General features: G+C 40.3%; 1 protein-coding gene across 1 annotated transcript in view; it reads left to right on the forward strand.

The window, feature by feature from the left end:
- The window catches only part of LOC107713562 (death-inducer obliterator 1), a 46824-nt gene extending 34931 nt beyond the window's left edge, over window positions 1-11893 (forward strand). Inside the window, exons 6-15 of the mRNA XM_016519111.1 lie at window positions 1251-1599; window positions 3062-3221; window positions 3330-3398; window positions 3473-3616; window positions 5828-5966; window positions 6093-6567; window positions 6683-6824; window positions 6975-7064; window positions 7188-7383; window positions 7468-11893. Of these exons, the coding sequence (XP_016374597.1) occupies window positions 1251-1599; window positions 3062-3221; window positions 3330-3398; window positions 3473-3616; window positions 5828-5966; window positions 6093-6567; window positions 6683-6824; window positions 6975-7064; window positions 7188-7383; window positions 7468-11276 (5573 nt within the window). The 3' untranslated portion in view covers window positions 11277-11893. The remainder of the gene's footprint in view (window positions 1-1250; window positions 1600-3061; window positions 3222-3329; window positions 3399-3472; window positions 3617-5827; window positions 5967-6092; window positions 6568-6682; window positions 6825-6974; window positions 7065-7187; window positions 7384-7467) is intronic.
- The last annotated feature ends 1175 nt before the right edge of the window (window positions 11894-13068 follow it).

Consider the following 13068-nt stretch of genomic DNA (forward strand, 5'->3'; position numbering starts at 1 on the left):
GCAGTGTTATTTAAAAAAAAAAAAAAAAAAAGTGGAAAAACAAAATTGGCCTCCATTCATAAAACTTGTAAATCATAAATATATGAGTATATTGAGTAATTTGCACATTAAAGAAAACTGACCTTTCCTGAAACTTGTGTATGTTAAATGTGTTAATAAATTTCAATCTTTCATGAAAAGGGTGTATTTGCATGCCCTTTCATAATTCGAATAATCCACACCCATGAAATGTTTGATTCATTTACTGTGATTGGAGCTGTTCTGAGACACTGATATCATGGTCTGCATGAACACACAGAGCTGAGATTCACTGAATAAATTAATAAATTAAGACATTTGTATTGTAGTTTTACAGTAAAGTATATTCTTTTTATTTTACACTATTTTACAGTATTATTATTAGAATGTTTCTTATTTTTAATGTTTCATATCACAATAATCTCAATATTATAAACAATAATCACAATAAAATCATGACACTTACTTTATAGTCAGATTAAACTGGTTGAAAACAGTGAGAATGTGGCCTATGAAAATCCAAGTGGAACTGAATAAAGTTAAAGTTGGTTCTTGTAATAAGTAAACCCAAGTATGAACACCCAAAAAAAGTTTTCCCAAGTCTTGCAGAGCTAAAAGGATCACACACACACACACACACACAGTCTGGTGCACTATCCTTGTGGGGACTCTCCATAGGCGTAGTGGTTTTTATACTGTACAAACTGTATTTTCTGTCGCCCTACACCTAAACCTACCCCTCACAGGAAACTTTCTGCATTTTTACAATCTCAAAAAAAACTCATTCTGTATGATTTATAAGCTTCTGTACCCATGGAGACCTCAATTTAGGTCCCCACCGTGACACGAGTCCCCACGAGTCTGTGTGTATTCAGGTTTAAGTCCCCACCAGAATAGAAAACCTGTACACACACACACACACACTCTCTCAAACACACACACACAACTTCAGAATAAAAATAAAATGTTCAGCTTTTTAAAAAAGTATTTTCTGTACTGCAATACAGCTGTTCATAAAGTCATCTGGTAAAAAATTGCTGTAATTTTTCATATTGCAGAAAAATAAAATGTCAATGTCGGTTTTCTCCAATGTTGTGCAGCCCTAATGCTTTCACACTAGCACTTTTGGGTTCATTTAGATGATGTGAGCGCTGCATGTGAACTACTGTTTTTTTTCTATATTCTTCTGGTGTTTTATATCATTGTATCCTTCTCTTTATTCTTTCTTTCAGCCGTTAAAGATGAAGTTGAGTGCAATACTAGCACACCACAGAGCCAACCTTCAGATTTGACTCTGAACATGTCCTCTTCTGAAAAAACTCCTGCAGCCCCGCTAATTAAGAAGTCCACTCCAGGAAGAGCAAAGAAAACCATGCCAGGCTCTCCACGACTGGAGCTTCTGAAAGGGGCTCTCAGTAAAAGCCCTTTACCTTTCCCTAAAAAGCCCTCTGAGTCCAGCAAACCCCCAGAAGTGGTTCCCTGCGGCCCCTGGGCAGATGAGCCCGCTGCGGCCCCTCACGCCAGTCCTCTCCTGATGAGACAAAACATTCGCCGCTCGCTGAGTACAGTTCTGTTCAGAAGGTTAGAGGAAGCTACCTCGTCTTCATTTAAACACTTCAAAAAAACAATCCTGTAACAAATGTTTATTAGTGATCAAGCACCAAAGGTGCAAAGAGACCGAATGCAAGCCGTCATCATTTGTCTTCTCGTGGAGTCTATAGAATCATACACACATACACATACAGTTATAAAAATCTTGAACTTTTAATGTCACCAACAGCTAAACGTTTTATTTCTGATTCCAGAGCTAATGCCAAATCGATCATTCTTTCAAACTCCTCCTCGATCGTTCATTAGGTCTTCACTAAATCTGGCTCAAATCATGGATAGATCATGTTGACAAAAGTCATAGAAAGTTCTCTGAAAGACCAAAGCATTCTTGTATAAAGCTGCAACAGATTAAACACTGAGCACACCAAACAGAATGTAAGGTTGACGGCACTTTTGTGAATTAATTAAAGTAACTTTAGTATAGTGCCACCTTCTGGTCAAGAAATATGGAAATAAAACTTTTTTGCTTCATATTAGTTTGGCCTAACACCATGAGACTGATCTTTTTATTTATTTCGTGAGGCATACGGAGTTGAATGATACCTAATGTTCCTATGTCGGCCAAATTGAATGTCGACAATTTAGAATTTAGTTTTGTAAAATGAAAATAAAAAGCTTCTGGAGTTTAGCTCCAGTCCTAAATAAACAGAGCTGAACCTGCTAGAACCATCCAGGCCCGTGTGTTTGGGCAGGTTGGAGCTAAACTTTGCAGGACAGTGGACTAACATATAAGCAACACATAAGCAAATTGAAAGGATCTGAGGTTGTATCCTACATTTATTCATTTAGCAGATGCTTTTATCCAAAGTGACTTCCAAATGAGGAATACAACAAGCGATTTATCATTAAGAGGCAATAAAAACAATTCTAGTAGATAGTATTGCTAGTAATACAAAGTTTCAGACATCATTTTGAATAATGCTTTGGCATATCTTAGTGTGTCATATAGACTTGTGCCGGTATTCGGTAATGCGATACATCACGGTAATGAATATGCACGATATTGTTATCGTGGGCACTTCTAAATACCGTGAATAATTATATATTACAAATTATTCTGAATTTTGAATGCATTTTAAGAATACTTTTACAATAAACTGGTCAAAATGCACAACACGCTGTATGCTGCGTGAAAGAATGCGTGCGCACTCTGACCTAAACAAGCACGGACGAGAAGCGCATGGCGGAACATGTAAGAGACGCTCTGGATGAAAGCGCACTTTCACTCTCTAGTATGACAATACTATAATATCAATGTGATGGCAGCGTCACATATTGATCAAGTTAAAATCAGTTTTATTGCATTATAAGTAATTATGCTTATGGTTTTATAGACCACTTTGCCTAAAATATTCTATATTCAGGCCATATTTTACCATTTGTGTGCTGCCGCTAACAGCTATATTTATAATCCTGTCATTTTCTTCATCAGGTTCAGTCAGAGTGATGATTTGAAGATTTCTGAGAGTGAAATTGAAAAGATGGCTGTGGACATGGAGAAAGAGATGTTCAACATGTGTTACACAACAGATGAGGAGTATAAGAATAAATACCAGTGTCTCGTCCTCACCTTGCAAGATCACAAAAACAAGGTTATTAATATTTGTTTTGTAAATTTACTGTGTACACAATTACTCTCTTTAAATGTTTTTGTAATGTGTGGAGTCATGAATTTATTCTGATGGTTGTATTGTTTTCAGGAAGTGTGTCATCAGGTTTTGAAAGGAAACATGCCTTCAGTGAAGCTCGTTCAGTTGAGTCAGCAGGAGGTAAAGTACTGTGACGTCACAAACTCATGTTAAGTCAATGTTTAGCATTTCAGTTCTTGACTGTTTTTTGACAGGAATCTGCTGCTGATCCACTGCTGCAGATCTCAATGAAGAAGCCATCGTCCCATTTATCTGAGGATGTGGAAGAGCCAGCTGCTCCTCCTGAGAAAGTGATGAGTGTAGAGACCACGCCGTCACTGAGCACAACCACTCCTTCAGTGAGATGATGCTTCATTCTTACAAATTACTTTTTTTTATTGTTTAAAGTAGTGCTGGCAAAATGAACGCGTTAACGCAGGCGATTCATGTTTTAGTTTAATGCGTTACAAATATTTAACGCACTTAATGCGGGGCGGCGCTAGGGTTCACCACCCAACTCACAACTGCTGCTTCTGTCTCTTTTCTTGACAAGAATTGCATTCAGATTATACAATTATTTAGACGCAGAACGTCTTTACGACCACTTAAAATGGGAGACTTTTCAGACACACACTCCTACTTCACCTCAGCGCCAGAAAAGCAGCTGCTCGTTCAGTTGCCTGTATCATTTCATATCAAAGCGCGAAAGAAATGACCAGCATGCAGTGTCATAGTTATGTTGTCAGTTAAGTCATGAAGTTACCAAAAAGGCAATAAAAGCTGCCTTAAAACTGTGCATGCATGTAAGTATTTTGTTAACTACGAGTCAGATTTAAGAGCCTGTCTCTGAAATGCAGTGGTTTTCAGATCTGTCCTGGATCAGCAGCACGTCTCCCTCATCTAACTCCTCCGCTCATTACAGAGACTTTAAGAGCTGAGGAGGGTCAGGAAAGGTCAAGAGATGCGTGTCATGTTCAGCAGCAGCAGCAGCTCTTAAAGCAGACACATAACCTAATAACCAGCTGCTGTGATGACTGTTAATCAAGCAACAAAAGAAAAAAGAGGAAATCAATAACCTTTGAGGATTCATCTATATTTAATTTAAAATTTAGTGTTTGATAACTTTATTCAATTTCTGTATATTTCCTACTTGCTGAAGGGCACAGGTAGCTAAATATGACATTTATTATAATGGGTTTAAGTTCACATAAATTAGAAGTTATTTTAAGTAGTCTAATAAATGTTCAAAATGCTGTAATGTTGAATGGCTAGTCACTGGTTAAATATTAGGGGGGAAACTATTTCATAGAGACATCAGTAGTATTAGTGTCAGTGAAACATACTGGCCTTCAGTCATAAAAAAAGATGTCATTATACAAATATTAATAATATACTGTCTTTATGTTGTTTGTACATTAATTTGAAGATTGAATGTGAAATTATTGCACTGTAAAAGGATTTTTAAAAACTTTAGTGTTAGGTGGGATTAATAGCGATTAATTTCAGAAAAAAACGTGTGATTAGTTAATTTTTTTAATCGATTGACAGCACTAGTTTAAAGGAATCATAACCTTGATCATTCATCTGCTTCTCTCTAGCTGGATTATAGACAGCGTTAACACACATTGCAGATCATCCACACAGCTTGGTCACACAGTCTTAGGGTGTGTTCACACTGGCAGGGTAGATTCGATTTGAATAAGTGTGAATGCTTCCATCCAAACGAGTGAGCCGAGACCCCTTGAAACGGTGGGCCTTGGTCCACTTCCAAACAAACTCTGGTGCAGTTCGACTGAAATACGAAAGCAGCATGGACCAAAAACATTCCCTTCTTGTCATAGGAGCTGAGACGAGCCTATTACAGTTTGGTACAGTCGTTGAAATTGCCATCTCCTGCAGCAGATATTCATTTGTATGTGGAATTGAATTCCTGATGCAGTTTAAACAACTTTACACATTTTATGACCTTTTTGTGAGTTCTCAGCTGGTAAAAATACCACCATATGTACAGACATACAATGAGCACTTTTAGCCCAGCACACAGCGTTGGAGTTATTTGTTAAGTTCAGTCACAAAATATGAAATCTGTCCAGTCAGGTTGTGAACCTCACTCTTTTGCTTTTGGTTTGGTTTGGTATCTTTAGGTTCTGTGTTAAAAATGACACCATGAACCAGGACTAAATGCATCATTTTCTATTTTGGTCAGGACTAAATGAACCAGAACACAAGTGTTCTGTCCACAAGTCCACAACCATTGAAGTGTTTGATTTCTACAGCGACTCATTCGGCGCGCATCGTTCTCTTTCTATGAAACCTGTAAACCGCATTCACCGGTTCTAACTCTATAGCGACACCAACTCTATAGAATTCAATCAAACTGCTTTCCCAACTCATTTTTTTGCGTGTTCTGTGCGGTGCATATTATTTCTTCTGCGCGGCCGCGACATAAGAAGTGTGCAGCTTAGAGGAAACATTGATCCGTATATTAGGGCTTTTTTTTCCTTCACTGGCTAGAGCACAGTGCCATTTCTGTTCTTCTCTGAGCGATCAAGCATCTTGTCTATCCTCAGGAGGAGAAATCGTCTCTGAAGCTGCCTCAGGCGAAGGAAATAAGCTTAGGTGCTCCAGATGTGACCAGCTGCATGCTGAAGGACACTACAGCAGAACATAAGCGCCATCTCTTTGACCTTAATTGCAGGATATGTACAGGTATGACCTTCTGAAACACTTTGGAAAAACCTGGAAATTTAAGAAATTGTAAAAAATAGTTATAAAGTTATGCAATTATAATTTGTATACAGTATAATTAGTTGCATATGAATTTCCTACCTGCAGGCCAAGTATCCACTGATGATCCTGAAACCAAGAAACCCAAGATGACAATGACAAAAGATGAGACCGAAAAGGAGAAATCTTCAGGGGTTGTTCACGTGATCGATGAAGCGTTGGATCCACCAGCGCTGGACTCTGATACATTCGAGTCCCCTGCTTCTCCCAGCGGGGAGGACCTAAACTCACAGATACCCTCAGCAGATTTCTCTCCTGTGTTGATACCTTCAGTTCCCACGGTGTCCATCTCAAGAAGAGACCCCCGTACAGCACAATACCGACAAGCTCCACCATCGTCTGCTGTCTCAGAGTCTGCCTCAATCCCACAGCAGCATCCGCACCCTGTGAAGAACGCACCAGAATCTCTGAAAGAGACGCTTCCACCACATGTGTCCGTACCTTTGCCTGCTCCTATGCCAAAATCAATCCTCATGAAACCTCCGCCAGCTTCTCTGGACACTTCATATGGCTCAATGACAAGGTGCATGCAGACAGTGTTTTGTATGTCATTTCAACCGTAAACCAATACAATTAATTGTTGATACTTACATGGCACATATTTTATTAATTCTAATGGTGTTTCTCTCTCTTTCAAGGCTGGCAGATTGTGATAAAGGAACAAAACAGTTTTTATCCAAACAGAGCATTTTATGGAAAGGCTTTCTTAACATGCCAACTGTGGCTAAATTTGTCACAAAGGGATACTTGATTTCTGGCTCTCCTGACTTGCTAAAAGAGGTTAGCCTTTTAAGCTTAACTAAATGAAAGTTAAAAAAAAAAAAAAAATTCTTCCTTGTTTTTATTAATTATTTTCTTTAAGTATGCTGTATATGGAGGGGGTGTGAATGTGGTTAGTGGGTGTTAAATATGTGCATTTTCTCTGTTCAGGACTTACCAGACACTATACATATAGGAGGAAGGATATTACCTCAAACTGTGTGGGAATATGTTGATATGATAAAGACATCAGAGGCAAAGGTAAAACCGTGACTTTGAATTTATTATTAATAATTCTGATATATGAATTATATTAAATGCACATTATATAGGTAAATGCCCTTAGTAAAGTAAAATCTATTTGCACTATTTCTTTGAATGCAGGAGCTGTCATTAATCCGGTTCCATCCATCATCTGAAGAGGAAGAGGTTGCATATGTCTCTCTGTTTTCATATTTCAACAGTCGTAGGAGATTCGGGGTTGTTTCTAATATTTGTAAACACATCAAAGATCTTTACCTCATTCCTCTGAGTACAAAGCAGTCCATCCCTGCGGTGCTTCTTCCCATAGAGGGGCCAGGTATATCACGCACAGATTGCACTGATCGGTTCTGACATCAGACTATAATGATTTTAACCTGTTTTATGTTATGACTTCTCTTAGGGCTTGAACAGAATCACCCTAATCTCCTAATAGGGCTAGCAGTCTGTCAAAAGCCGAAGCGTCCCGAGGGATTGCCACAAGATGTTGGTGAAAAGAATTCTAGGTCCTTGATGTGTTCAGATGGGAAGGGAACCAGCAATCCTACCTCACTAAATGATCCTGGACAACATAGCATAAAGGCTTGTGATGCTGACATCTTCCTCGACTCAAATCCTGCTGGATCCTTACCTTCAGTTGGGTTACCAGACCCGTCATGCTCTGCCAGCTCTCTATGTGCCCCATCTTCTCTCCCCAGCGTGTCAAATCCCACCCCATCTGTCACTGTGGGCCCATCCAAAGACTCCACCAGTACCACCCCACTTCAGACCATCCTTAACACATTATTTGGGCAAAAGAAACAACTCTCAGAAGTCACAGAGTGTAAGATAAGCTCATTAACAGATAAGGTTCAGATTTGTCAACAGACTTGCAAAGATGATGATGCAATGATATTGGGTGATGACAGGCCTTATGATCCTGAGGAGTATGATCCGGCATGCTCTAATGAGGCCATGGGTTCTTTCAGTCCAGTTTTGGAACCTAAAGGTCCATCTGCAGTGGCTGATGATGATGATGATGATGATAGACCATACGACCCTGAGGAAGAGTACAGTGCAGTTGGTGATACTGTCAGAAATAATACACCGAAAGCATCAGAGGCTAAACACATGGAAGAGACCTCTACGGTTACAAGTGATATAGCTTATGATCCAGAGGACGAGACGATGTTTGAGGAGATGCAAAATTACCTCACAAGTAATGCTATACCTCACAAATCCACCTTCTGTGAAAATAACATGTCACATTACAAGGATAACACCTCAGTTACAACATTCTCTGAGCAGCAAAAAATCCTAGAAGAGCTGAATAGGCAGATAGAGGAACAGAAAAGACAGTTAGAAGAACAGACAGAAACTCTACGCCTACAGAAGGAAGCAATTGGTGTTTCCATGGCCCATTTCTCTGTTTCTAAAGCTCTGATGTCACCAACACACTTTGATGAAGAGGAAAGCATAGAAAACATACCCTACTGTCAGATAATTCATCAGAATAGGGATCCACGGATCTGTCGAAACACAAGCCAGGATATGCCATTGGATGATACTGAATGTGAGGCTATAGATAAAGAAAGTGCAGAGAAATTATTAAACACGGAGGAAGCCACGAATGTAGTCCTGAACAAATCTTTTACCACAAAGAAAGAGAAATTAGCTTCTGATAAAGCAATGCCCAAAGAAGGATCACCAGACACTAAAAGTGCACAACTAAAGAACACTAAAAGCTCACACTCAGAGTACACCCACAAAAATCAAGACAGTAGAAGGTCCACACTGAGCACATATAGGTCATCGAGGAGGAGGTCATGGCACGAACACAGGTCACACCATCAAGACGGGGCGTCTTCAAGAGCATCGCGTACAGTTAGATCCTCAAAGGACGTCTCAGACAAACACCATCGAAGTAAACACTCTGCAGGGCATCTCTCTAGAGGATGTTACAGTGACAAAAAAGGAGTGACAACATCAAGGAAAAGGCATTATCACCATCACAGAGACTCATCTTCACCCCCACGGTATCGGATGAGGCGTCATTATTCCCCCGTCTCACACTCAAGCCGGAGAGACAAATCTTCACATGACGACAGTGACCAGTCACGCAAAACTGACCTGTCAGAGCATAGCACTAAATCTTCACAACATGAATCTGGCCAGGTGCCAGACAGTGATAGCATTCAATCTGCGTACACATCAGGACAGAGTGTTAAAGTGGAGGGGGAGGCTGCTAATGGCAAAGACAAGCGTTTGGCAGAAGTTCAGAAAGGTGGTCCTCCAAATACAAAACATGAGGCTGATCGAAACCAGGGACTTCAGACGTTCCAAAATCCTGCGGAGGGTTCTTCACAGCCTCTGTTAAATAAGTCAATTGACAAAAATCTGCCACTTTCAGTACTGTCTGAAATGAAGAGGGAGAATTTGCCCCCGAACCAAACTGACTCTTCTAATCAAGGAGCACTACTGCCTACACGCTGTCTGGCCCATGGTGCTACTGACTTGCCTTTACACAGAGATTCACCAGCGTTACAGCCATCTGGGATTCAGACAGATGTTTTTCACCATGATACCCAGCCACCACATAACCAAACAGATCGTTTTTCTGAGTCTGGCCAGATTGATCAAAAGAGAAACATGCCATCGATGCAAAGGCCAAATTATTCACATAATGAGACAGACCAATTACATTCAGGAGATTACCCTCAAAGAGCTTTCCGTTTACAATATAGAAATTCATCACAATCTGACACAGATCAATTCTATTCCAGAGAACTGCCTCAAAATAAAAGAGGAAAGTTTCTGCATGATGGAGACAACAACAATCAACCTTATGTATCTCACAAACAGGAAGAATTCTCCACAGACAAATGTGTTCACCAAAAACATCCAAACCACAGGCTCAGAAGGTTTCCAGTGGAAGCGACCGATCAGGTTCGTCAAAGTCAACAACCCATGCCTGACCAGTTACATGAATGCAACTTTGAAGAACCTGAAACCGTTGGATTATGTCACAAAAAATACACATCTTATAAACAAGGGCAGAATTTTCATGAGGATGAATCTGTCCAGTTTCAGCAAAGAGAGTCACTATTAGGGCCTCCTCCAGTGCACAAGGGCAATTTCAGACCTCCTAATCCTAGAGAGCACTTTCACCCTTCCACCTTTGATAAGTGGAAGCCTTTGAGAGAGCGTCCTTCTGTAATGAAACGGAGAAGTCCTGAATTTGCTCAGCCTAGGGATGTTAATTCTGGTAGTTCTACGAACTTTGGACCTAGGGGCCAATCCTCAGGGTTTGTGAGGTACGAAGGCCCGACTAAAGATCCTCAACCCAGTGGACCGTTTACAGAAGAGATGTTTGAGAGTCCGGGACCTGCTCGACCCATTGGATCAAAGGACCCATCTCCAAGACAGCGTTCTTTTAGGCGAGGTAGGGGTAGTCACAGGGGTTCGCGTCAGGTAATGCATGATAGAACCCATCTAATGAATTCATCTAAACAAATGAGCATTCCTAATGTTGAAGGGCCAACGGAGAGACAGATTGACGCCAGAGACTCGCACACAACCCCAACCAGTAAATCTCATATGCCTCATCTTGCTAATCCAAGTGGTTATGCACAAGATATTTGTGAGCTACATAGCCCTGACTGCCACCAAACATTTGCAGAGGATGCAGAAGACAGAATACGCACAGGTTTTTCAAGACAGGCTCCATCACACTCTCAGGACACAGCACACGGGGCAACGCATAGCCGGTTTGAAGGACAGCAGTATACTGAAATCAAGGGTCAACCAAGAGAGCGATTCCAAAGATTCAGAGGACGAAGAAGAGGCATTGTGGGCCCATTTTATGCCAGGGATCATAAAAATAATGCACAAGTAAGGGGACCTCGCTTTGATTCACCACAACAGTTTTTGGGCCAAAGAGAACCCTCTCTTGATTTACATAGACGGAGAAGACCTTCACCTCAAAACTGTGATGGTTTTGACGATCATAATGAAACCCATTCATCTGATTTTCCCAACCATTCCACTACCACCCCCACTCATTTTACAAAACCACAGCATCAGCATTTGGGGCTCAGACAGACTAATATACGCCCTTTACGTCTATCAGGTCCACTACTCCCCACTCCTCCCGGGGGTCCGATTAGGCAGAACCTTTCCCGGGGACACGGACAAAACTCTCACAATGAATGTCACAGGGACTACTTGACATAAGACAAGGTCATGTCACAAAGGATGCTAATGGATGCTGTATTCATGAAGAGAAGCCAAGCATTAGTAACTGTTTTAAACTTCTGCAAAGTGATAACCTTAAAAAGTGTAATTCAGGAGGAACAAAGAGTTGAGTGTGAAAGTAGACGGGAAGAACCAAGTGTTCAGGACATTAGTCATAGACAAGCACGCAGACGGTCAAGAGGACGAAGAGGCAGAGGTAGATGTAGAGATGAAAAAATGGCAAATATTTGGAGACAGTCTACACAACAAAGGAAAATGTGATGAAGAGAAGATTGATTCATTGAAAATCTTTTTTTTTTTTTAAATATAGAGGAAACGCAAGAGCACTATATAGAAATGATAGGAGCAGGTCTTGCAGTGTTTGGCTGAGTAGTCAAGATTTAAACTATGGGGTGCTGCACAATTGTAATACAGATAGACTTCAGTTTGCAGAATGTTCAGAATTAGTATGGATGGAATAAAGGAGCAAGGCAACCCCTCTGAAGGTTTAAATTAATATTTGCAAGTTCAAGCATAAATAGACCCTTGTTATACGCCAGTTCACTGTGTGTGTGTGTGTGTGTGTGTGTGTGTGAGAGAGAGTGTGTGCGTGCGTGCGCGTCTGTGAGTGCGTGTGTGTGTGTGTGCGTGCGTGCGCGAGTGCGCGTGTGTGTGTGTGAGAGTGTGCGTGTGAGAGAGTGTGTGCGTGCGAGTACGTGTGTGAGTGCGTGCGCATGTGAGTTTGTGAGTGTGTGTGTGTGTGTGTGAGTTTGTATGTATGTGTGTGTGTGTGTGTATGTGTGTGTGTGTGTGAGTGTGTTTTCATTGTTCGGGAAAGTGAAGCAAGGAATGTCAGTCAAGCAGTTTTTGATAAATCAGTTTGAATTTTCTTGAAAGACTGAAGGTTTGTTCATCCTGCCATGCCAACTTAATTATTTTAAGTTGATTACTGAAAAATGTTTTGGTTTGTTTTGTGGAAGCAGGACATGGTCATGTTAACTACTGAGAAAAGTTTGTAAACATTATTTTGCAATGACAAAAAGTTCTCATGAGCTATAAATATCAGTGTACTTTTGTTCATAGATTTTTATGTAATTTTCTAAATGTACATTTGTAAGTAATTCAGAATCTCAAAAGATGAAAGATGGAATCTTTTGGAATGTCCACTGATTTCATTTATTAAACAACTGTACCACAAAACCTGACCAGTGCCCTTCATGGTCTCTAATTGTGTCTCCCCAAAATTAAAACATCATTTACTTCCTTGCTTGGTTCCAATACTGTATGTTTTTTCTTCTTCTGCAGAACAGAAAAGAATATATTTTGTAAAACACTGGGAATCAAGCAACATTGTAACCCCTTGACTTCTATTGTATAAAAAAACCCCAGACATTTTTCAAGTCTTTATGTTCCACAGAAGAAATAACAGACATACACATAACATACTGTTATGGAATGACAGTAGATGAATAAATGATAACATTTTCACATTTTTGCCACAATCGTATCCAAGTGTCGGAGACAGTGGAAAGGCGGCTTAACACCGTGTCCCAACTACGCGCGACGCGACATGTCTGTCCACACCAGACGCGACGCGACAATCACTCAAAAATCACAGCCATTAGAAGCGCACTGCACTCCCAACGAAATGGACAGGTTTATAATCTAATTCATAAATATCAAACCTTTTTAACCTTATTAAAAGTACAGAGTGACTGATACCATCTTTGGTATGGACTGTGCTTGTTGGTTCGCTGTGAGTTAGCAGTTTTAACACGTTTGTTTTAATTTA

Source organism: Sinocyclocheilus rhinocerous, unplaced genomic scaffold, assembly GCF_001515625.1.
Source record: "Sinocyclocheilus rhinocerous isolate Xijiao unplaced genomic scaffold, SAMN03320098_v1.1 scaffold1049, whole genome shotgun sequence".
In the NCBI taxonomy this organism is placed as follows: domain Eukaryota; kingdom Metazoa; phylum Chordata; class Actinopteri; order Cypriniformes; family Cyprinidae; genus Sinocyclocheilus; species Sinocyclocheilus rhinocerous.